We start from the raw sequence: 27212 nt of genomic DNA, 5'->3' as shown, positions 1-27212 counted from the left end.
GCACTGATTTTGCTTGGGGAACTAGGTTTTTAGGATTATTTTATAGAAACTGAATGTGCCAAGATATGCACCCAATTTAACATCATTAGACCTGAATGCTGGGTTCAGTCACTTCACAGCAAAATAAAAACCATTTTCCAAGCAAAATTGAAAACAGAATCACTTCACAGCAATAACAACACAAATCTTCAATAGATCATTTTTCTTCCAGCCCAGCTCACACTACCCCTTCAGATCTCAATCTTTAGCCACCCTAATTATCACCAAGTGTAAGTTTTACAAGAGAGTAAATCTGGCAAAAGTAGAATAATAAATGCCCACAGGTTGAAACATACCTGTGCTTCGATACATAGAAATCAAATCAGAAATGATCTAAATTTTCCAAGCCCAGATCAGTTACAATTGATGACAAAATACAGGAAAAAAAATGCTTTCATTAATATTCATAAATAGTTACTCCTGCTGGCAAAGCTTGTTTGTTAAAAAGCTGCAGGAACTATCAGCATCCATCTAAAATGATCAAGTAGTTTAATAACTGAATTCATCCATGCATTCTTCCTGCATAAACCAAGGTATCTATGGACAATCTCACAACAGACCACACAGATACTATGATTCATATGCACAGATACTATACATTCATATGCAAATTGTACCTACATCACTATTACTAAACTTGGAGTGGTGAATACGCCTCTCACAGTAAGTACTTAGCTGTCTGCATTATATGTGCTACATTTAGTCGTCTTTAGATGGGAAACAAAACTGGCTTTTAACACTCCTTCGAGGGTGGTACAGACACGAGGATGTCTAAACAACCTCAAAGAATAGAATAGGTATCTTCATATAGAAAAAAATCACTGAAACACACTGAATACTACATATGAGCTCCAAGTGACAAACAGAAGTCTACTATTTTATAGCTTTACTCAAAGTTCAGTGAAGTCAGCAGAAAGTGTGATGGTTTTTATGTGCCAGTGCTCTGTTATGTATTACTTTGTGTTATAAACCAACAGTAACCTGCAGACATTGATCCTAACTCTTCTGGGATCCTTCCCCACAAATACAGTGAGCAGATCCCACCTGAGCAGCCCTCTTGTGTGAGAAGGTCCTCACTAGAAGATCCTCACTCTTGTGTGAGAATTAGCCTCACCAGATTAAGGAATGCTCTAATGGAGCTGACTGGCCTGTCTGGTCGCCACTAAGAAGATAGAGACAGAAACACATCCTGAGCCCAGGCTGCTCCAGCACCCCACATTCACAGCATATATGTTCTTGAAAAGTGGGAAGCAGTGACTGCCTGGCAGTGACAAAAAAAATATCGTAAGTTAATCATTTAACTCCCTCCCCCTTCCCCAAACTGTGTAAGACAAGTGTATTTAAATGATTAGGCTGTTTTTCGCTCAGCACTTCATATTCCTCTACTTCCCAAGCAGAAATCCCACAACCCTTTCTTTAGATTTATCATGAAGAACAAACTATTTTGGTCTCACATTTATCAACATACTCATTTCCTCTTGCACTGTTCTGTAAAAATCCCCTTCCACCCTCGTGTAAGCTCTGCACATGTTGGCAAACAACTCACAGCCTGGGAAACATTTTCTACTGAACTTTCTCTCCATACCACTAAAAGCTCAAGGTTTAAAAACTCTCAGGCCTTGACACGCTGAGTTCTACTAAGAGTGACTTTGCCACTCCATTTGTCTCCATCCCATACTGGGATGAAGAAACCACCCAAGAAAACTGGTTGCAGACCTCTGAGAAAGTAGCAATGCAAACTGCTCCAGTGCCTGGCCCAGCTGGGAGATGAGTGGTTTTGCTCAGCAAGACAAAGCAACTGAAGCCAAGTCTGCCTGAGAAATGGGAGGCAAATTTGAAAGCAAACAACAAAATACTCTTTTCAAAGTCACCTCCCCTCTTCTACACCTGGGACTCCAGTTTAAGAATCCCATAATGAAATTTTAATCAGATGCATTTGAGACAACAATGCATAGCTTTTTTTATCCCCCCATCCAACAAGTTACAAAATACACAAAAAAGCCAAGAGAAAGGCACCCTGAGCACTGGTTTATCCCAGCGTTGGAAAGAAGGGGTTAGGAGCTGCCGGAGCTCATGAGTGTCCCACGTCCCGTCCAGGCTGACAGGAGCCTCCCCAGCCCTGGCACAGCCTGAGGTACCTACCCGAGCTCCGTGCTGGGCGGTGCCTCCTCCCTGCGGGTCCCGGCAGAGCTCCGGGCTGGCGGAGCAGCCCCGGGCCTGGGGCGGGAGCGGCCCCGAGCGAAGCGGCGCGGCCGAGGCGGCACCGGCGGCACCTCCCGGGCTCTGTGCCCGGCAGACGCGGGCGATGCCGGCGGAGCAGAGCATGGGGCTCTCAGCCCTCTGCCACCGGCTGTCCTGTGCTAATCTGCGGCCCCAGTTTAGGGATATAATTAGACTCACAAAGGAGCCTTGTTAGCGCTCCCCACTAAGAGCCGCGAGCACTTCAGATTAGTCAGAGCCACGACTCTGCCGCTGAACGCCGCTGCGGAGCTCGGCGGGGAAAAACCGAGCAAAGCCCAGAAAATGAAACCAGAGGACTCTTCCTGACGCAGGAGGAAGGAGTTTGATCTGTTCTATCCTTTTCTAATATTCTAAACAAACATATGGGCAGATGGGTATGGGTCACTGCATTGTAAAGAAGTTAATGTCCCCCATGAGATGACAAAGCTAAAAGAACATTTCTTAAGAGTTGATGGATCATCAGTGGTAGTGGAGAGTTACAGATGTTTTTGCTACACATGAAAAACAACCAGGCAGTCTTCCCAGGGAGCAGCACTTTCCCTAAAAGAGAGGCATCCTGTTACATCCCTATAAATAAACCACCTCAGCATGCAGGCACTGGAAATCATCACCTACAGAAAAACGTGGCAGGTACATCTATCCCCCAGGGAGAATGATGTTACAAATTCTGGGGAATCCTCTCAAAGGACAATTTATTTTTAAAGTCTTCTGAAAAAATAAGCTTTACTCCATGGTCACAGAACTAATCCCCTTCTGCTAGCCAGATTTGCACATGTAAGCTTGCTTGATGGTTGTTGACCATCATTATACCTGAGGATATAAAAGATACAGTAACAGGCTACACAGAGTTTCTTTGGGGGGAAATGAAGAAGATTAATTACACTGTACCATTAAGGATTGGCACAGCAGAAAAAAGATAAACTTTCTTCTTACATACTGGCCTGTATGCCACAATCACGTTTTCCTTAGGTTCACTGATCCATCACACTAAACAGCAGCTATAAATTTTTTTGGTTCTGTTCTATAACAGAGTGGACTGATTGTACCATGGCATCCTTACGAACAGACTGACCCCCATCCTGCATGTGTAAAATGAATGGCTTCTCACAGGTCAAAGCAGAATGCATTTATAGTTGTAAAGGAAAATCTGGAAATTCTATGGATTTACAGAAATACTCAAATTTCAGGAAGGAGGTTGGCTAAAGGGTAAAAAGTGGTCTCATTTTATGCAAGCATACATATTTGGATTTTAATAAGAAATACAGTTAAAACAGCATATGACAGAATTACTAATTACAAAGAAGTCCAATAGCTCAACTGTGTGAACCTGCTGGAAAGTTAGATGGCATCTGGCTAAAACTTTGTCAGCCAGATTGATATATTCTATTAAAAAACAACCACAATTCATATAAAGGTGAGAGTATAGATTACTCACAGATGTTAAACCTAATGTAGTAAGGTTTTTTTGGAAATAGCCCTTAATAAAGGTAAGCCAAACCTAGCATGATGCCTTGCTTATTAAGATTAACACACATGCCTGAGTGTGTATGTGCATACTCAGTCCACAGAAAGACTCCAGCTTAATGGCTAGCTTTGCTAACAATGTTTCAGAAAGAGCCTAACAACCATGGAGTTATTGCTCTGTTAATGATGCAGACCTAACAAATATTATTCTTGTTGACTTATTTGGAAAAACAGAGAAGTAAAATTCAAGTGGGAAAAATAACTTTTTTTCCTGAATTTCCAGAAGCAAGTCCATCCTCTCTCTAAATACAGAAGAATAAAATGAATAGGGTAGATACTATTGAATCTGCTGTCTAAAACACAATGAGAATTACATTGATACAGGTAAAAGATGAGGAAAACTAAGTATTTCCTTAATTTTAAAGAAAAATAAAACCTGACCCTCAAAATACAATTGACTAATAGGATTTTTAATTTGCTTTAAAAAGCCTCTTTTCATTGTTAATCTGCAGATACTGCTGAGCTGTCCTGCTAGACTGCAGTCAAAACAGCAAACAAGCTCATCTTACCTTCATTTCAAAGACTACTGGGCACAGCAGTACATCTCCTGTAAAACAGCTAAAAACAGTCACATAATTGCTATGAAAGCTTTCCCAGGAGACTAGTTGAAATATTTAAAATATCCCTGAAAGAGTGCTTATGTGACATATAGGATCCAAAGATGAAGGAAGGTGATCAGATAAATGCCATGCACAAGAGTTCAGCCTACAAAAGAAGAGAGACTTTTCAGTCAAGGGCCAAGATCCCTCTCATTCAAAGCCTTATCTCAAGTGTAAACCTGCCTAAGAGCATACAAATAAGTAAACAACTTGGAATCATTACTCCAGTTGCTGCTGGGTTACAGCATACAAGGAAAAGGAGCCTACAGGCAACATCACACACTGGGTATTCATAATGCAGACGTGCTATGACACTGGATGTACAATCCCAATAGTATCGAGTCTGTGTAGCATCAAACAACTGCTCATTAGCAGCTGTTCTTGAAAGAGGAAACTCTGTCCCTAGTTCAAAGGAAACCCCTGCACATTACAATCTGAACTTCCAGGCTTTGCCTTCTTACTGAAAATTAAAACACCACCTAAAAACTTTGTATTAAAAAACACAATAGGTCAAGAGTTTACCCCCCATTTTCTTCTCCTTTCCCATCCCCAGAAAGAGAAAACACAGATCCAGGGTGAAAAGTTTCCAAGCTTTCACTTGGAATACACATATCAGTTTCACTTGAAAAGTTTCCCACATAATTTTTTCCATTCCTTTTAATAGCCAAAGTTGTAGGAAGTAACTTGCTCATCACCAAGAGCAGCACCACAGGAACAGCAGCATCTGCAATCAAGCCATTTAATGAAGATGCCCATCCCTGTCTCTCCTCCACCTGACTGGCTGCCAAGGCAGATTTCATTCCCCTCCAAGCCTCCCCCATCTGTCCACCATCCAAAAGCTTTTGGCTTTTCAGCAAAAATATACCAAAAAAAAGAAGTTAAAAACCTGAAGGCTCAATATGCCTGTTCCATTGAGATCTTCTGGGAAACACACTTGCGACACTTTTGCCTAGACTGACCTTCCTGCACTATTAAAATATATATTACCACATTTAATTTAGGAATATGCAAAACCACCACAGTATGCTTATCCAACACAGACTGTTGTGCCCCAAGGCAAACATTTCTAAATAATATACATATGTTTTAAATCCCTTAAGTCTTTTAAATGAAAGTAATAGCCACAAGAGAGCGCTACCAGCAAAGAATTCAGTTACAGGGATAAATCAGATTTTAAGCTATTCAGTGTAATAAAAAAATAAAAACTGTGGTTAGGCAGTCTTATTTTCACATCTAAAATGTGACCTCAGACACTTAATTGCTACAGCTGTGATCTTCAGAAGTCACGAAATATTCTGGATGCCTCCATTTTTGAAGGTGGAATTTGAGATAGAGCAATGACTTTTTCTTTGTTTCAAAGGGAGATTAATCAGCAGTTTCTGTCTTTTTTGCACCTTTAAAATTATCCACTCTGACACCTGAAATTAACAGCTTTTCTAATATTACCAGTCTTTTTCCTGAATGTTTGTAGCTGACTAAAACTCAATGCAATGAGTTAAAACAACAAAACTGAGGCCTTGTTGTTGTTTATGATCTCTATGTACTGAGTATCTGAATACCCCGTACTCCCTTCTTACTTATCTTTTCAAGAAAAGTGCCAACAAATTATAACAACAAAGTTGATCTATTTTTCTGGAAGCAGCAAATGAAACTGCAGCACTTTTGTCTATGCAAAACAGGAGTTCCTGTTTTTGCAATTTCAGCTTCTAGTATCTTATCATAAAAGGAAATTACTTCCAAAAAGTATCCCCAAAAAAGAAGTGACCTAGAACTTAAAAACAATAAAATGAAAATATAAACACATGCTTAACTTACAGACTTCTAGGGGAAAGGAGAGGCTCTAAAAGAAAAAGCAGTAATGAAAGCAACCTATTAATATTCAGATATTCTTACAATGCCAAATTGAACCAGTATTTTGATAGACAAGTTATTGACAGAATTCTATTACATGGGTATTGTCAGAAATCCCTAGAATTTCAGCAAAGCAGCATATTCTACCTTAAATGCCCATTCTCACATGCCAAAATTCACACAAATATCTACACAATCACCTTTTGCCTTGCTGTCAACCATGGAGAGACCTATAGGGCCTGTAGCACTGCTCTTTGTTTTCTCCTCCCATGTCAGATAACCAGCTGGCTGAGGTCCCATTTGACAGTCATCCTGCACCTGAAAAATGGAGCAAACAGCAACACCACACTACAGCCAACCGAGCTTCTTTTAATGGAAGCCATGCTGGAAGGAATATGACTTTGTCATAGCAGCTCCTTTCCTATCCCATGCTCTAATAAATTGCATTTTGCATAAAAAGAAACTAAAGATGCCTGGAAAATGCGCTGCTTCTGTCTGTGAAAATAAATAAATGCAAATAAATTATCAACCCTAGTGCCCTTAAAGACTTCAGTCATTAACTTGAAGAAATCAGGATTTCACCATAACTATTTGCTCAGGTTTTCCTTGTTCCCCAGCCCAACTGTACAGGCTTGAGCAGGATGGAACAACAATTTCATTTATAAATAAGATATGCACTGTCAACAAAGAGGTATTAATTTGTATGAGGTATAACATCATAAATCTTCCTGCCTTCTGAATTCACAAAAGCCTACCATGATAAAGCTTTCATATTCTGGAACTGTTTTTCCTTGCTCTGCCCTGGGGATCTAGAGAGACACATATGGATGTCTGAGATAAAAAGTATTGCTCTTGGGATTTACTGTATATTATATAAGCTACATAAATATCTTTCCCTCATCCTTATTTTTTTGCACATTCTACTACCTTTTGATGGTTAGATAGCATTAAACTCCTGATGTCACCTTCTTACCTCAGATTTTACCATGACTTATCAGAATTCCTCAGAAGGATAATAAAACATTTTTCATAAGTATTTATCATTTGGAAACATCTGAAGTGCTTCACACATTGAATAAATTGGTTCTGGCAGGATTTATTTTCAAATATTTCAGAAATTATCATGCCACGTAAAGTGCTAAAGAAATTAACCTTTAAGGTAAATACAAAAGAAGTGTTATTCATCAATAACATTGACGAAAAACACAGCCTCTGACAGGGCCAATGCTAACAGCAGCAGCAGGAGTCAAAATGAGGGCTTTTAGGGTGTCTTTCCATGGCTGAGGTGAAGGAGCAGGAAGCAGAGCAGCCTTCAGACACACTCCCCATTGCCATCTTTGCCCAGGACGGGCAGACTGAATACCAGAGCAGCACACGGCTGCCTGTGCCAGCCTGAAATGCTGCCTTCAGCAAGAAGGAACTTGCCACATCCTTGGGGCACACAGCCACAGAAACCCTGGTGCTGCCTGTGGCCAGAAACAACAGGTGTGTTTTGCCTCCCAGCCACTCGCCACAATAAGCTTACCCTTCTATAGCCATCCCAAACGACTTGAGGTTCCTCAGAAACCACATTCCAAATACTGGTGTTTCTACACAGGTGTGGTGTTTTCCCACACTGATTTCAGCTGTACTTTACCTCACCACGTCCAAGGTGACCCAAAAACAGGAATAGGGAAAGGGAATTCCTCTTGTCCCAGGGCATTTCAGGAGACAGCCCAGCCCTACTTTGTCTGCATCGTGGTTAAAATGCTGTAGCCACATGATGCAAATTATGGAGCCTCCACAAAGAACTATCCCACAAGCTGGTATGGTTCAAGCTATTCTGCTCTGACATGACCTACGCCAAACCGGTGACCGTCCCCCAGAGTGCTTTCTTCCCCATCAAAAGCCAGCCCTGGTTCAGCTGCCCTGGCTGCTCCATGAGCCAGATCAAAGCACTGACTCTGGTTTCAATTGCAACCCATCAGAAATAGCCCCAAAGTTCAGCTTTTGTCATTCTGCCCTTCCTCTGCACTCAGTGTGAAGCTGGACTAAAAGCACAAGGTCTGTATAACTCAGCAGTGTGGCAGCTGTGACTCTGTGCCAGATTTTTTTTGCCAGGTGATCCAATATTATGTAGATTCAGTAGAAACAACCATAAAATACCCTGGGTTTCTCGTGCAAGAGATAAGATGCAAATTTCTTAAGTTATTCAGTAACTAAATCTGCAACACACTAGCATTCCTGCCCTTCTTTGAAGTGGTCACATTTCTGAAGTTAAGGGTTGGATTCAGAAATTATTTTAAAACTTCTTTATAATCTTTTCAAATTGGAAGGTGTTACATGTAGTTACTTGAGCAAGTAGAGCACAAACTCTCTACACTCAATATGGTAGATACTTGATGCTGAAATGTGTAAGAAGTGCCAAGTTGTCCAACTTGTTTAATCATTTAATCCTCAGGAAGGGAAATATGTAACCTAAAATAAAATTTCCACAAGGAGAAAACTACAACAGACTGAAATAGGAGTATTATTCCTTCTCTCTTGAAAATGGGCATGTACATCTCAACATCCTTGACCAGTGTTGAAAAACCCAACACTCTTAAGTGCTTAAAAGCAGTCCCAAACAATCATTTCAAAACATACAGAACATACACACAAGCAAGCCTTCAACATACAAAGATCATCTATGACATAAAAAGATTATTCATTTGGTCTTTAATGGATCAGTTTATAATTCTGTTTCCAGTCAGGAGTCTGAAGATATCTACAGTATTATTGAACACATAAAAAAATTATCTGTGAGTGCATGCAAAAGTATTATGTGAAATGACTAAGTCCAGATCCCCAAAGTTTAGTTTCCTCTCTCTCACCCAAGGGGTTACATATTAGTTTCCAGCTTCTACACTGAAATTCACAAGTGGAAGGCAGTTTTCAGAATAACTCCAATGTATCACCTTGTAAAAAGCTATGGTTAGATCCTGTAAGCACTTGTATACTTTTTTATCTTCAGTCATGTGAGTGCTCTTATTAAATTGGATGAGACTACTCATGCTCAAAATTAACCACTCTGACAAGTGCATGCATGATTGAAGGAAAAAAACCCACTACTAAAATCCAGTCATGACTCACAGGTTGTTACCATTTGATGGATATCCCATTCCACAAAAAAGCCATGTTGCCCAATTTTGGTAATTTCTTTAAACAAAACTGAATAGCACTGCCACAAATAACCTTTTGAATAAGCATATTCAAATTACAGAATATTTCTTTCACCTACAAGGAAATGTCTGTGCGCCTCCTAGTAGCCTAAACATTGTCCTAACAAAGTTGTCTTGGTAAAATATAGTGACATCTGTTGTCATTTTGGCTGTTATTTAAGCTTTACAGGGCAGATTTTTTAGATTTGCAAAGAAACAAATTATAGAAGTTGCCACAAAACAAAAACATGTCAGTCATGACATAAGTATTTGAAAGAAGCCTGGAAGCTGTATAAAACAAACATCCAAAATCACAAGACAACAACTTGCTCTTTGAAACCAGAACCAATACACCACCAACTGGAAAACTAAAGCTTACAATCACCTCAAGCATCCGTCAATGTGTCATTAATAGCATGATGCTAATGCAACTAAGAAGCAGGTGAGGTGGGCAGAAAATTGGGAAACATAAATGCTTTTTAGATGTAGAACCCCACCAAAAAGGCAATTGGCATGGGAAACATCCAGGGTGGTATTGCTAGGGTTACAGCAAAGGGAATGTGAATTCACATTGTTAATGTGTTCGGTTAAGTGACTGTGATGCAACCAGGAAAAATGGTCCTCATCAGGGCTTTTCTACGGTATAATTTGCTGAAAATATAAGATGGAAGCGTGTGTTCCTCCTTTTGTCATGTCCATTCCCCTTCCATCAGTTTTGCAGGATCACACAGTTGAAGGATGAGGAGCACAGTGGAGGCCCTGCCAGTCTTGTGTTTGCCCATGGAGAATTTGGAAGGCAAACCTGAGCAGGAGGGTCACAGTCTCCACATGGGCTGGCCTACTGTGCCCCCACGAAGCCTGTGTGTACAGGGTGGTTTATTTGGCAGACGCTCCATTAAACATTCCTTCATAGAAAGATCCTGCTGGGATTATCGGGCACTCCTTAAAGCATAGGACATCCACCCCAAGGTTCTCCTGAGCTGGGCCTGGAGGTGCTATGCAGTGTGCATGATGCACCATGTTTGTGCCTATCTGGTTCCTGCCACCTCACTGTGAGCCATGGTAACGCACTGGGGTCATAGCATGACCCTAGCCTGGTCATGCCATGTCACATATCCTGAAATACGTGGCTTAGTCTCCACTGAATCACCAGGCCTGGCTGGGAGCAGTGTATGTGTCCATACCTGACACACATTTACACCTGCCCATCCTGCTGAGAGAAAAAGCGGGAGCTCACAGCAATCTACTAACCAACTTCTCAAGTGAATTTGCAAAGTGGGCGTTTAAAAGTGCCCAGCTCTTCCACCAACTGTACTCCCACAGAAATGTTCATGCCTTGCACTTGAAAGCTGTGTGCATCTGTTAAAAGCTGTGTGCATCTGTTACAAATACCCAATCCCAAAGATCTGCAGCAGAACATCCTGTTACACAGCTGTCAGTTCCAAGAAACAAAGGTGGCAAGGGGCTATCACACCTGCCCACTTCTTACAGCAGTGGTACATGTATGTAGATACAGCCCTGGAAAGCCCTAATATAGTTTCTTATATGTTTCCAAAGTCTGGTTGAAAATACAGGATTTTAAACAAAACAAAAAATCCATTTTTGGTCAGTTAAGGCCAAGGTCAGTCTTTAAAAAGGGCAACAAGAGAGAAATCACTGCTATTTGTTTTGCCATAACAAACCCTGGTTCCAGAAGAAATGAAATCTTAATTGAAAGACAAATTAGATTTCACTTGTACTCAACAGTGGTTCTTCACAAATGCATTTGGTTTATTGATCAATGTGTTACCATAATCAGGGACAAAATAGTATACTAAATGTTTAAAAGTAGAAAAACACAAGTAATTTTGCAGATTGTTTCCTATACCATTTTGGTGCCTATGAAACTAGAAGTATCAAGATCAAACACAGGTAAGAGACAGAATTCACAGTCCTCCATCTGTATCTCATAACTGTACAGAAAAAAAAAATCCTAAATTTTCCAAGTCATTTCACAAACTGATATTCTCAAGTTTCACAGAGTATTTCTGCAGCCACAAGGAGCCCTGAATTACAGAGTTAGCTACTCCACAGGTAGGTAAGACGATGTCTCCTTGCTAAGTTACACAAAACCCATTACAGAAGGGTCACTAGTGGTGTTCAGGAGGTTTCTGGGTTTCTGATCAGACTGTGACAAATTTCAGTGATCTCCCATCTGAACCTTGTAAATGACTGTCAAGACTTTTATTCATAGATTTCTGCTCAGGCCTCAGGTGTCTGAAACAGTGCTGTACAATCTTAGAGCCCCAAGACATTCATTAAAAATTCCTTCTTCTGTGCTTTAATTAAGAGTTGACTATCTTTATAAAGTGCCATGCAAATACAGATAACTCTAACTTTCCATGTCTAGGTGTTTATAGCACAATAATCTTGAAAGTCATTTCCCTTGGTAGGATTTTGCACAATAATGTCTGTATTCATACTACACTTCCAATGACAAGTGTGTTTGCTCCCACTCTATTTCTCTCTCCTTTAACAAGGGACTTCCTCAGCACTACAAAAAGAGCTTGCACTTCAACAACATGAAGGCACAACACCAAAATGCTACAGAAAAGAAAAAAACCCAACAAGTCCTCATATGTACACAATGTGGCCAAATTCCAGAACATTAGAGCTTGTTCTCAGGCACTGGCAGTACCTGCAGAGCTGGCCAAGTTAAACAAAGTCCAGCTTCTCATCACTAGCAGACCCTGTGGAAAAAAGGCTCCTCTTTCCCTCACCCAGCCATTTTGACTGCTGCTAAGAGAGGGCTCAAGTAGCCAAGAGGACAACTCATGTAACTTCTTAGGGTGACTCCCAGAGGTGAAAATCTCACTCTGTCTTTAATACATAACACATGAAAGCCTCACCTATGTCCCAGTTTTTAACAGTTTAATGTGTCTAATGAATGCATAATGAAAAATTCATCCTCACCATCAACATTTGGTATCGACACTCAGACCAATTTCATTTGTATGCAGATACATACACCATTTCCAAACAAAAGAAATGCTCATGTAATTCCTGTAAGAAATGTCCTAGACATAGTCTGCTTGCCATTTTCCTAGGAAAAGAAGCTACTCAAGGAATTACTCAGTACTACATTGAAGAACTAGCACACAATTAAGATGTATTGTTTCTACAAATTCCCTTGAGAAAATAACATGAAGCCTCCTGAGTCCTATTTTAATCCAGGACCAAAAGTACACTGCACTTGTTCTACTATCAATATATGTAAGCCACCTAAATGTCACATTTGTTGTTGAGCCAGTTGCACAGTCCTGATTTGGTTTAGACCACAACTATGCAATGCTTTCAGAAAATACAGCAAAGCATATATGCTGATAGCCAACACATTTATGCTGAGTATTTGGCACTTCAGACAGTTTCATAAGAAACCAGTGTTATTTTCCCTGAATCAGTCAAGAATCCTATTCTTTAAAAATAGCAGGTAAATACAGGTTTTTTTTTTTTTTTGGAAGCCAGCTACCACTGCAGAAAACATAAGACCCTTAAGAAACCTTTGTCATAGACACAAAGTAATTGTTGTGAATGAAACACATTACTCTTGCTAAAATATTTTCCCTTGGTCTTCCCTGTAAGTACATTAGACTTCTAAAGAGACAATGGCATGTCCTCCTGTTTCCTACATACAGTTAGATCAACATAGGATCAGGCTGTGGCTCTACTGCTTTGAGAAGAAATTCCACAGGGATACACTTCTCAGCAGTGACAAATAAAATGTGATTTTCCTCTATTAATTATACTGACATTATAGCAAGAAATGTTCTCTACTTTCCAGAATAATTTTGTTAAGAAGTAATTTTTTCATAACATAATATATTTTTACAAGTTTGCTTTTCACTTTTGGATCAGTATACAAATAGGTAAGATAAATGACACATAAAATCTAGATCTTAGCTATGCACTTTAACTCTCACAGATAGCAAGAACAACATTATTAAAACAAAGATTCCCTTAAACTTCAGGATTTAGTTGAACTTCAAACCTTCTATTTTGTGCTTCACATTATCACACTCACACCCACAGAGAATAAAATGTTAAACCAATGCTACAGAGAGGCGCCATAGTGCTAGACAAAGGACACAGAGCAAGCAGACAAAAAGATGCTAAGCTGACTTGCAGATCAATACTTCATCTTCTATTTCTACAATGAAAGGAAATTGCAGGACTATTCCCAGTCTCCCCTGGGAACAGTAAGTGTGGATCTAAAAATGTAACAGTAAATGCGATCTAAAAATGTTAAAACAGCCATTTGAAGATTGCTGCAATTGATTAAAATGCAGACTCCCTCTGAAAAGTGGTGGTCCTACCCAGTTGAAAACCTACTTACAAAAGTAATTTTGTAGTCAGATCAGTTCCCTGATCCAATTCAATCCAGATTTGCAGGAGTGATCACACAAAGACTAAATAACTGGTTTGCTTAAAGACATGGCTGTTTAAAGTACTCATAAAAATTCAGCCTAAGATTTAGGGCAAACAAAGCAAAAATAATACTGTTGCTCAAACCATAACTTCTGAAAGAAAGCATACAACAAGACTTTTACAAAAACCTGGATCATTTCAACTTCCAACAGGAAAAGTTATTTCAGCACAGTGACAACAGTGCATGAGAACAAGCTGGCCAAGAATAAATGAGTCTGGAAGTTAAAAGGTTTCTGACCGTCAAAGGACTGATGTCCTAAGGCAACTTTCCAAGAGAAAGAGCAAAGCTGACAAACCAAGACAAAAGCCCCAGCTAGTTTCATTCACTAAGTTTTATGAAATTTTATCTAATATTATGCAGGCTTGTCAATGACCCAAAGGCTATTGCCTTGTTTGGAAGCTATGGAAGTTCTTAATGAATTTCAGACAGTAATGTTTTCTCTAACAGCCACTGTTTCAGCCTCTTGGCCAGACCAGCTAGCTTGTTTTTGACCATTGCACACATGCTAAAGAAGGAAAAAGGGGATGGATGATAAAGGACTGATGAAAATCCATCTGTTTTGCACCAAAGTGCTCAAGGGCATGTACACCAATGGGATTCTGCTGCCTGCAGAGAATGGCCACAAATCCGCAGCAGCAAATCAGCATTTGATTAGCTGCAGCAAAGTTCTCCAAAATCAAATGCACAAAGTGAATCATAGGATCATCAATGTTGAAAGAGACCTTTAAAAGATCCAGTCTGACTGTCCATGCAGCACTACCATGGTAACCCCTAAACCACTAAAACATAACACCCAGAATCAGATCCAGGTGCCTCCAACACCAGGGGGTGACTCCACCACCTCCCTGGGCAATCTATTCCAAAACCTATCCACCCTATTGGTGAAATAGATAGTTTTCTACTACCTAATCTGATCTTCCCATCTTAAGGCCATTTCCTCTTGTCCTCTCTCTCACTGCTGTCACAGTAGAAGAAAATGGTCCCTACCTGACTGCAACCTCCTTTCAGATGGGAGTAGAGAGCCATGTGGTATGAGTAACAAAAATGGCACAGCTGTGCTTCTCATGAGGGTATTTCTGCACCAAACCTGCTGCCATTTCCAAAGGTAGGTCACAATTCACACATTCTAAGCAAATTACTGTCATAAAATTTAAAAGCACCAAGAGAGGGAATCTTTTTACTCGGTCTAAAGCTTTTCTTGGTAATTAAGACTTGCTGTCTTGGCAGATTCTTCAATGTCTATAAAACTTCTCAACCCTGAAGTTCTGCCTTTCTCTGACAGGAATAACTTATGTAACCTCTGCCAACAAGTGCTTTTACTGGAATAGCCAATGCAAATTGGAACTGCTGAACATCAACATGATTTATGGTAATTGTGAATGTATTTTATTTTGCATTTATTAGCTCCATTGCTACAAAAATTTGGTGAGAGCTTCTGGAAGTAGCTATTGTTGAGGATATAAACTATCAGCTGTGAAAGAGCTCCAGGTTCCCATAATTCCTTCTATCAAAATACTTTCTAAAACCAAAGGTGAAATGCATGAAAAGCACACTTTTGTACCTCTCTTACCTATCACTGCTATTTAAAAAAAGACTGTCCTCATTTGAGACAGCCTCAAACAGTCATTTATAGACTAGATGATCATATCTGTCAAGTTCAAGTTCCTAGCATTTTTGGTGTTGCATCAAGATTCCTTTTTGATTCCAACAAATTCTCACATGAAAGACTGGCTGGTATAATTTAATAAAAGTAATTAACTAGAAAGTTCCAATACACCAGAGCAGGAAATTACCAACAAAGATCATTCCAATTTCTTGGTAGGAATTTTTTCAGCAATTACAAGATTTAGCCTACTTTAGCATTGGTTCACTTCTGTCAAAAATAATTATGAAAATTATTTTTAACTCAAGTTAGTAAAAGTTGTGTGAACTTAAAAGTGACAAGTCAAAATGTCAGAAAGTTTTCATACCATAAATGAGTTCATTCTGTTTTGATAAATCACTTCACTTTTCCCCTTCACTAATAGCCAACTGAAAGTATTCTTTATGCAAACCACTTATGAAATGCTTGAGACGTCAAATACTTTCAGAGTGGGTAAATGCTTTTCCAAAAACTTCCATGTAAGCCACTCCTCACAGCACAACTGGCCCACATGGCAGATGTGCTAAATAACAATGCCAGTGTCTGCACACCAAAGGCAGGGAAGCAGGGCTGACAGCCTGCAGTGCTTTGGGCACTGCACCTCAGGAGGACAGAGGCAGTGTCCTGACTCACCACATCACAACAGCACTCACAGAGTACATGCCTTGGGTTTTGCTCTGATCAATAGGCTGCCTCTCTCCACATCTTCTTCCATAAAGGGTCTGTGTTTAAGGACGAGTTGACACCACATAATATGCACATTAATAACACTCAATGAAAGTCACTAACTTGCCAAACCTTGGCAAATTTAGTTGCTCAGCAGCTTATGGGATGAAAGGGATTTGGTGTTCCAGCTAATGACACAAGCTTACCTTTTCACTACGAGCTTCAGTGTCTTGTGTGAGCCTTTCACCAGACAGATTGCTTCTTGTCGGAAGCCAGACAGGCCCACATCATTGATGCCAACAATTTCATCCCCAGCCAGTAACTTGTCTACAGCTGCAGCCTTGCTCCCATCTTCTATCTGGGGGGAAAAAAAAAAGTGTGTAACAAATGGTAGAATTATATAGGTTGCATAGTGCCACCTTTAAAATAAACTAATAAGCTTTCAATACTGGCTTTAACAAAAATTAATACAATAATTAAGTGCTTCACATAATTAAGAAGGCACATTAAAATCACTATAAACAAATAGTAATTATTCAGAGACCATTAGAATAGTAAAGATATAAAAGAGAGGAAATCTCCTAAGAAAGCTAGAAAGCTTGAGGGAAATTTGGGAATGTAAGGAAGAACTTCTTTGCTGTGCATGCACTAGAACAGGTTGCCCAGAGAGGTTGTGGAGTCTCCCTTCACTGGAGATTTCAAGAACTGTCTGGATGCAAATCTTGTTCTTGGATGACCCTGCTTGAGCAGGGAGTTTGGACCAGATGATCCACTGTGATCCTTTCCAACTTGTTCAATTCCATGATTCTGTGAAAAGCATCTGCCATCTTGACCTCTGCTCAATGCCGCATGTGTAATCATACTTGCAAATAGAGCTTTGGGCAGGCATCTAAAAATCGGATTCTCTAGAGGAGGCAGTCAATAATATTAACCATTTTGTTACTAACATTCACACACAGCCAACTCCAAAGATCTGGCATGGAATGAAATCCCAAAATACTGCTTAAGAGCTGGTCCAGAAAACTAAGGTATTTTCATCAGGAACATAACATTTAGGAAAATACCTGAAAATTTACCACCCATATAGCTAATTAACAGCTCTGGCTTTAAAAGACAGTAATACTAAGGGAAATTCACTGGCAGATTATTTCGCTGCCACAGGCATCTCTTGAATGTATTAAAATTTTACACAACTGTTCATAACATGTAGCAAAAACACAAGATAAATTCAAGATTCAGGCTTTTGTAATTCCCACCCCTACCAAGTTAAAAAAATAAAAGTTACCCATTTTCAAAATTTAAAACAAATCTCTCAAGCTTGATCAGACAGATTAACAAGTACCAACAGTTTGAACTGATTTCAAACAATGATTACAAGGATGTTATGAGGTTATGCTAGGAGAAAATTAGAAGGCCCAAAGCCCAGCTAGAACTTGATCTGGATACTGCTGTAAAAGACAATGAAAATATTTTCATAAATACATAAGCAAACATTGGAGGGCTAAGGAAAATCTTTATCCTTCACTGGATGTGAGGGGATCATCCCTCTAAAGGATGGGGCACTTTGGTATATGGTTTAGTGGTGGACTGGGCAGAACTAGGTTCACCAGTCTATGATCCTGAAGCTATTTTCCAAATGAAAAAAGTCTATGATTCTAAGTATAGCTGTAGGTATTGAACATTTTGCAATTCAATCCTTTGGCTTTCTAGTTTCTTCCTATCTCCTTTGCTGTCAACACAGCCTCTGGCTCCTGAGTTTCTTGTCTTCATGAGCTATGTATTTAATTGTATTGCTCCCTCACTTGCTCATAATCCATATCCCACATCTTCCCATACATTTGACACTTTATCTTCAAAGACTTTATGTCTTCATTATATTTTATATTGACTACAGTATCTCTGAGTCCCACATTATTAAATGCCAGCAAATTTACAAAGAGTAATTCCTTGTAATCATCCCAACTGCAGACAGTTTCATAAAGAACTTCCATCTTCTGAGGCAGCAAAGTCAGTCAGCAATGAGATAAATCAGAGGACAGTAACTTCATGAATTCTAAAGCTCCCAGTACAGGTTTTAGAAAGAGTCCAGAAACAAAAATATGAATTTAATAACATAATAAAAAAAGCAATATCTCTAGATGAAAGTACTTTAGGATGATCTCATAGAGCACTCAATCTCATTGAAGGCACATAAAAGTTCTCTTTATGTAAGTTCATTATAGATGTTCTTAAAAATCTTCAGGCTTGTAAACCTAAGCCAAAAAGAGTACTATGAAAAATGCTTAGTCTTATATCCCATTCTAAAACACTAATTATTAATAGTAATCAATAAACTTTATTTACAGAACTTCTTATCTTTAAAAAACCCAGATAATTAAAGATAGAGCAAGTTTCTACATCCCGATACCATCTAGCTTTCGAGTTATAACCTATCCTCCAACCTGCTCACATATCCACCAAGCATCAGGAATCTACAAGAACATCAAATTATCACTGCAAATCTTCATTTAGGTTGGAAACAAGGGAGTAGCAGTGGAAATTGCTGAAATGTAAGTAAAGATTTCAGTTCAGAGATGTCAAATGTAAAGCATCTGCCATATAAGGGACACTGAAGTCAGGCAGAGTGGAACAAGAGAACAGGCAGCTTGGGACACGTATCTGAAGCCCAAGTGGGTTAGGGAAGTGGCACAAAAAATATTAAGGAAAGTCAGAGCTAAATCACTAGAATTGCTGCAGGAAGGTCAAAGCGGAGGGTGGCTGTTGGGATGGGACACAAACGGCAGGGGCAGAGAGGGAAAGTATCTTGGAGGACACTTGAAATTCCAAATGTAGATGACAAACCATTTGCAGCCCTTATGCCCCAAGCAAGGCACCCAAACAAGGCTGAGATGCCCCTGGGCCCCAAAACACTTCGGCAGGACCTTTTTTTTATCTGTAAAAGAAAAAAAAAAAAGGGGGGGTAGGGGGCAAAAATCTGTCTCCTAGGATTTGAAGGAATGTTCATTGTTCTCAGTAAGCATGTTTGTTTTTTCTTCAGGCTGGCAATGCACTGACAGCAGGGAGTATTCAGTTACCCCCTCTGAGTTTTAATTTCATCAGGGAAACTACACATTCCACACAAAGTAAGCTTTCCAAAGAGATTCTGGCTGTCCAAAACAACATCAATAAGAAAACCCTCAAAAATATTTAAAAAATCGAAACCTAAACAAAGCTGAGGCCATCCTCATGAAAACTTCAAGTGGCTTTAAGATCACCTACAGATAATGAGAATAAAAACTACACATCCATTCACAGTAGAAGTCTCTTTAAGCTCAATAAATTTAAACATAAACCTTTCATACTCAGATCCCCGCATGGCTGTACAGATATGATTCTACTTGACAATACACTTTCAAGTGGAAATGGGAAAGTTAGACAGGAAAAACACAGCTTCTTCTGTTACACAGAAGTCCTTCCTTTAGTCATAACAACTAAAAACATTAGGTTTCGCACATATATAAAAAAACACAGCCAAAAATATCTACCAGGAAAAGGCCCCTTCAAATATACTGCTATATTAACCTGCCTTCTTTGTGCAAAACTGGACAATGCCATTCCAACTTTTACTTCAGGTTTTCTTCTGTTTTATTAGTTTTAACATTTATTGTCTTTATTCACCACTGAATAACTTTCCATCTCATCAGGACTTAACCAGAAGTGTAGATACCAACCAAAATATATAAACATTTTAGAACTAGCAAATACACTCAAAAATGTCATTACCTGTCACACCTCGACCACAAATGTATTTCACTCACCATCTTCAGAGTCAGCTGTTCTATGTTGTGTTTAGGATTAAGCCCAACTTTTAAGACTGAAGCCTGCATTACTTATCTACGTAGCATCAATTTCTTTTAGGATTTCAGGTGTCCAGAAAAGCTAGGTCAATAGCTGGAAATAAAGCCTTGAAAATGCAGAGGGATGTTTTAAGATGTCTTTCAAGAACAGTCAGGAAGAAGAGATCTGCCTCAGTCACTGTCAGCTGGCAGACACGACTGGATGTAACCTAGCAGGAACTGAACTCCCATAAGCACATCTTAGCATTTTTATAGCAATAGTAAGAAATAAAAGACATAGAAGAAAAACAAACGCCTTTTTTTCTCATAAAGAACAGGCATAAACTGTGGCAGCACAAACATATAGTTACACAGCTGATCTTGAATGAGCAAGGGTTCTAGAAATGCCTGCAAACCATGCCTTTGTTATGTACTAAAAAAATCATACCCTCATACTGTGCTAAATTAACAAGTGTAAACATGTTGACTTCCTATCCTTAGCAGTGATATTGGTATGCTACCAAAGAAAGTGTTTCCAAAAGAAGATGAAAAGGATGTTTGTTGACCAAAAGCATCTGCTTAGACAGTTTCTATTTCTCACCCTGCTGTCCCTGATGACCTCCCTATAGCCAAGAGCAAAAGCAAACTTAGGGATCCGTGCACCAGGAAGGATTGTGAGTGCAGACTTTGCCATCATAACAGTATCTACATTAATTGTCACAACTTCCCAAATTTATTTTTGCTTATATCACATCCACAAAACAGGAAGAAACACCGATTCAAAATGTAGATATAAGGATTTAAAAAAAACTGTTGAAAAAACAACACACACGTAAATCTAGTATGTGAAATTCTTCTTGTAAAAAGAAGATAGAGCCTTGAAACATGGAGAAAACATCTAACAGCTAGATGCACAAACATATTCAAAGGATACTTACAATTCTCTATTCCCCCCTGTTGGTAATTAACAGAAAGGGAAAAATAATGACCTGACTTTCCAGCTTTGAATTGCTGCAGTGTTGATGGGGAGCACCTATTCTAGCATGTGACCCCTTCACTTCTGTGTTTATCAGGTCCAATGCTTTACTTAAAAATACCCACATTCCTCTATAGGCACCTGTATAAACAAGCAGGAGACAGGTTGGGGAAATGCTGTGTCATATGAGAGATCTAGTTTTGTTTACAAAGCCAACAGTTTCTTGTCCAAGCTCTCTTTGGACAGGGTGGGAGACGGGATGGAAACCCAAACTCACAGACAAACACAGGAAAAAACAGCACCACTTATCAGCATTCTACTATCAGCTGTGATAAACTATTTAATCATAATTCATTTCTAGTACAGCCAAGAAATGTTTCTGTGGTTGTTTGTATTATGAGTATCTAACACAGTTTTTCCACAAACCTAAGAATCTTTGTAGAAGATCTTCAGAACAAATAAAATGTGGAAAGTGTCAACTATTTTGATTTGCAAAGAGTTAAAGGAGAAAAACCTTTACAGTTCAAGCCTGGCATTTGTGTAACTTTAAGGAATGAACAGAAAATAACAGATCTGACCTAACTCCAGCTATACATTCAGCTAATGCATTCTTGGGTGGCAAAGGCTGTATTCACCAGCAACACTCATGGCTCAAACTGAGGCAGGATAAAAGAGGGGTGCAAACTCCAGCAGGACCTAACTGGTCCAAAGACAATGGGTGTATGTGTATATGCAAAGCATCACACACAGGCATGCATACACTAGAAGCTGAGCAAGGCTAATGCATTTGACTTTACATTCCTATACATCCTTCCCACTCTACATGAACTTTGAAAGGGACTGTTGGAAGGACACCTGGCAGGGAAGAAATTCCAGCCCCATTTTACAGATAGGCTCAGAAGCATATATGGAAACAAGGTCCAAAAAAATGCAGCATGGCTGCAACAAAGCAAGGAATTCCACAAAAACTTTCACATTAACAAAGGGTACCTATAACCCTGAACCACCTCTTCCCACACACTGCAGATTAAATAATCAGCATTAATTACTCAACATGAACTTTAAACACCACCAATATTAAAAAAAAACAACAACTCAATGATAAGCTACCAACTTGCAAACTCTGTGTCTGTGTAATACTATCCAATATTATTATCTTGGCAATTGCTGCATGTCAATCAGGCACGTGGGTGTCTGCATTTGGTGACACACTTAGCCCAGAAGCCAGAACTTCCCTTTTGCCTGGTATCATAAATTCATGACCCACAGCCATTGTCCATATTTGCTCTTCCTGAGATTATCTTTAAACATTATAGCAAACAACATTAAATTTTAGGAATGCTTAGTCCAGGGCAATGTATTTCCCTAATAGCAATTTCTTCCCTAGACCTGAGGGAAACAGTTCATGGTCACTGTCACAAAACCACTGAAAAGAGAGAGAAATCCCCCTTGCCCAGCTGCTCTTTCAAATTGTCCCCCATTGTCCTGTACAGATCTTGAGCTGGCAGAAGCCCTCCCTTCTGTCAAAAAAAGATTCCAAAAATCAAAATGGAGACATTTTTTTAAAGGGCAGAGTCCAGTAGCAGGACACGGTCTACCACAGCCTTTTCTAATTGCTTGTTATTAAGTGTATTTAAATATTTGCATATTTACCCAGTAATCTTTTCTTTTCCATGTTGTTTTTTGCTTGAAAAAAACCATATTTTGAAAGTTGGTACAGTTCTTTAAGTATTTATTCAATTTTCACAATGGTGCCCATGCCACTGTTTTGACAAAGGGCTGCTGTCACTTCCACTAGAACAAGCCATTTTTGTAGGGGATTTATTACAGCTGTAAAAACTGACTCCAGGCTGAAACCTAACTTCAGAGTTCCTCATGCCAGAAATGTTTAAGTAGTATGGTAACACTTCCCTTTTTAACAATTCATGCATAAACTGATTAATATTTTAGTTCAACCTACATTCATACTACCATAAGTCTGTGAGAAAATATTTCCAATTATAAATAATCAGTTACTATTTCTAAAGAGGTTACTGTTTTTATATCTGTTTCTTTAAATCACGGGGCTGTATGGACTATAGACCAATTAAAGTAATTGAAGTTAAAAATTTAATGACACTTCCCCCAAGAAACTAATGATAACAATTTCCAGATGAAAAGTATCAGGAAGAGAAACTTCACATAGACTGTAGGTTTTAAAAAACTGAACAACAGCTGTTTATTTTTAAAGATTTTTTTCAAAGTGATTCCATTGTTTCAGCAACAGAAGTTGGAAACTTTTCATCACTGCTGAACAATTCTACTAGAAATAAATTAATAATCATATAAAAAAAAAAAATCCAACAAAAACCCAGAACCCACAAACCCCCAGAAACCCTTGATGTTTGGAAAGCACAGAGCAAATGTATTAAAAAAAAAAAAAAAAAAAGTGGGGCTGCTGAGTGTCAAGTACTTAACTGTTTTTTGCCATTAGTACCTAAGCTTTACTAGTTACATTTTATAGCTTCTAAATAATATTTGCACATATGCCAGAGCAGCACACCTGCATATATTCCACATCTACAAAGTAACTAAATACAAACTGTAGTCTTTGGAAATCTTTATATGCAAGAGCTCCTCTGGGGCAGCACAAAACCCTCAGGGAAGCTTCCCAGCTCTTTCAGTCCCTACAACCTTACTAAACTTGCACCCAGCCCAGAAGAAAGCCAAAACAGACCCAGCTTACATGGAATAAGAATAAGGCCAAAACAAGAATGGAAAAAAATTGAAGTGAGTGAAGACTCTGGAAGCAGGGCTGATGGCAGAAGCCTGTTTGTAGTGTTGATCCTGAAACTAAACAACTCCAGTAACACTTGCAAAGCATAGCTTTTTTTTTTTTTTTTTTTTTGGGTAGCACATCACCAACATCTAAACACCTTCCTACTGCTGTTTGGTACAGAATTCATTCAGACAATCTGTATACAACTTATTAAAAAATTACTAAGAAATGTCTCCCATTTACTTCTAGCCATGAGTTTGATTTTGCATTGAGCAGAAGCTAATAGCACATCCAGCCCAGAGAGACCCATCTGTAGTCACAGATGCCTTACACTGTTTTTATATATATTTTGCTATCTTTTTTTTCCCTTCCAAATGACAGAATAATCTGTATAAGAATGGAGTGAATAACTGTGCTATGGAAAGAAACAGCCAGCTGGCCAAAAGAGAACTGTTTTCTCTATATGTAGTTTATTTATTCTAAAAACCTCCTAGCAGAGAAGTTTGATAGGGTTGGATTATCCATATTTATTTGCCCAAGTTTACTTATGGATGACTATATATATAGGCTGTTTATGTATGCAATCTGTGCAGTTAACATTAAGCATTTTTATAGGTCTACCTTTTTTTTACTTTCAGCTATTGCGAACAACGATAAGAACGGTTTACAAAGAGGTTATGCCTAGAAGCAACTTGCATTTTATCTGTTCAATGTGATAACAGGAACAGACTTCCAAGAGGAAAAATATGACCTGACAAAGTAATCTTTCTGATCATAAGGTTCAAAGTTTTTTACCTTGCAACTATCATATGCTTTCAACAACACTGGTTTATCTTTATGTCTTCCTGTCCATCCCAGGAAAATAATGTCATCCTTTGCCAATGTGCCCTTGACAAAAACAGACCAAATGCAATCCAACAGCCTACAAAAGTACTGCATAATTAGGGAAAGGGTAGGAGTTACTGACAAATCAAACTTAAAAAAACCCTGAATGTGTCTGTATGATTGTGTAGACAGGACTGTGCATTAATTAAAAAAGGAATAGACCAGTTTCATCAACTTGCAGTTTGTTTGTAAAGGACTTCAACAGGTCTGAGAGACAGACATCGAAAGACCTAGTGAATGGCAACAGTATACTTGCCAAAAATAAATTCAAACTATTTCATTCAGTCTATCAGTCTAAATGTGACTTTTTACAAAAATTTAACTTGCATTCTATGCCTATGTCTACAGATTTCTGTGGTTAAAAAAAAAAAAAGAAAAAGAAAAAGCTACACTTTTAGACACAGGTAATACTGATTAAGACCCAGCAACAGAATAAAAACTGCTTCACTGTGTGTTAGTTTTAAAAAGCACTATGATGGGTCTGCCAAAATCCACAGGAATTTTACAGAGTGTTAGGTTTCCAGTTTAAATACTTTCCCTTGAACAGCCCATTTTTAACAGAATTCTTATCTTGACTAACTCATACCATTATTTGGTTTTAATCACAGCTGCTGTTTGCAATCCTCCATGTTTGTCATAGCACATATGCTCACTTCTGAGTCAGTTAGCAAGTATAACATTTCCCAATAATTCTTGTAATCATATGCCTGAAAATGTGATTTTATCCCAAAAGTAAAAGTTACTTTTAATAGTTACTGTAGAAGTATTTAAGAACCCACTATGTAGTGAACAGAACATAACACTATACATCTAAACAAAAATCTAGCAATGAGAATGACCTGCTCTCATAATAACTGACAGTAATTTCTTCAGTAAGACTTCTCCATTTTTAAAATTATTCCACTTTAAAGAAAAGGAGGCTCAGTAAGGTGCTGAATTTTGAAGTACGTTGTTTAGTCCGTCAACTCCTCTGCAAAGAAAACAAACAAAAGACTTCAAAAGAAGGGTCAGGCTCCTCCTAAAATTTGAGTGCTTTAAACTTTAACAACAGATTTTGCTCTTTTCATTAACTTTCAAGCTCAATTCACAATTGACATGCACATTCACAGAGTATCCAAATTACAGACTGAAGCTGTCCCTTGCCACCATCTTCCTCAATAATTCAAATATTTAAAGCCAAGTTCAAAGAAGATGACACATTTATCCCTTCCTCCCCCACCCCAGTGCTAAAAGTCAACAAAACCTGAAGCTGTCTTGATTCATCTTTGTTTAATTTACACAAACCCATTTACTCTAAGTATGTAGTACTTCAAACTGAATAGATGCAGATATCTACTCCCAGTGTGTGAAAGCCATGTTTCTGCTGTGCACTCTGCACACCATTTTAATTCTTTATTCTTAGAGCAGTAAAAACTCGGAAGCAAGTGGGATGACCCTCAAGAAAAAAAAGTCCTATTATAGAAACAAAAAAGGTCTGGGTAACCTTGCCCTTAGTTTGTCTTCTGTTCTTATTTATTACTGTCTTAGGAAAGGAAGAGAGCTTCCCTCACTCCAATTTGACCCAGAAGTCAAACATGAAAAGATGAAGAATCAAACAGTAAATACAGCATTAAATATATTTTTCTAGGGCAGGAATTGCAATGTAATTGCTCCAAAAATTACCAAACACAGTTCACAAAGCAAGCTGCAAAGGACTCTAAGGCAGTTTCTACTTGCTGAGGTTCACTTTTGCCACCTTGCAGCATCTGAGCTGCCTGGTATGGCCAGAAGCGGCTGCTTCTCTGGAGGCAGACTGCTCATGCAATCAATGCAAATCTCTCATGATGCTCCAGTAATAAAAAAAACCACCAGAGTTTTATGCAGTTTATTGACAAGATGGAATACTACGCATCTGTCTTCCTAAGGCACATACTTGACTGACCAGAGCATGAAACATTCACGTAGTCAGAGTTAAGCACCAATATCTTAAGTCTGTTCTGAGTCGAGAGCTTGAAAAAAAGTAAAATTCAGTTCTGTGGAGAGGATTTAATCTATACCAATTTACACCCCAGGCATCAGTATCATTATGGCATCCCTGCCCTTTTCCCCCTAGCCATCAGTACCCTGTTACCATATATTTCAGATCTAACAAAAAATCAAAATCAACCAAGCAAAGGCAACAACAACAAAAAAAAAAAGGCTAACAAAACCCCCTCCCTCAGCAAACCCAAAATTTTCTTTAAAATAATTTTTTTCTTTTTTCTAAACAAGCCTAGATGTTCATAATTTCAAATCCTTCATTTTGTGTAGTTTATTATATAGACTATTCCTTAAAACCTCATTACTGTATATCACCACAAAACATTAGAAGAAGTTCCTTCCTCATGAAATATTTACCATAGGAATTAGACATGCAACCATTTTTCTGTGAGTATCCTGCCACCTTTTCTCAATGTCAGAGGCTTAATTATTCCTAGGATTAATGAGAGATAATTAACAAATTAAAATAATTATACTGGGTCAATGACAAAGGTTATTTTTTCTTAAGAAACTACAGGATTGTGCTGTGAATTATCCATTAATGCACTAAAAT

At 38.7% G+C, this 27212-nt stretch overlaps 1 protein-coding gene across 2 annotated transcripts in view; it reads right to left on the bottom strand.

Moving 5' to 3' along the window:
* Positions 1-27212, bottom strand: part of SHROOM2 (shroom family member 2) — a 117115-nt gene that overhangs the window by 54689 nt on the left and 35214 nt on the right. For both annotated transcript variants that reach the window (XM_021527747.2, XM_021527748.2), the window contains exon 2: positions 16413-16564. In XM_021527747.2, coding sequence (XP_021383422.2) covers positions 16413-16564 — 152 coding nt within the window. The remainder of the gene's footprint in view (positions 1-16412; positions 16565-27212) is intronic.

Source organism: Lonchura striata, chromosome 2 (genome assembly GCF_046129695.1).
Source record: "Lonchura striata isolate bLonStr1 chromosome 2, bLonStr1.mat, whole genome shotgun sequence".
Taxonomy (NCBI): domain Eukaryota; kingdom Metazoa; phylum Chordata; class Aves; order Passeriformes; family Estrildidae; genus Lonchura; species Lonchura striata.
Note: the sequence above shows the minus strand (reverse complement) of the source record. Positions and strands in the feature narration are given on the sequence as shown.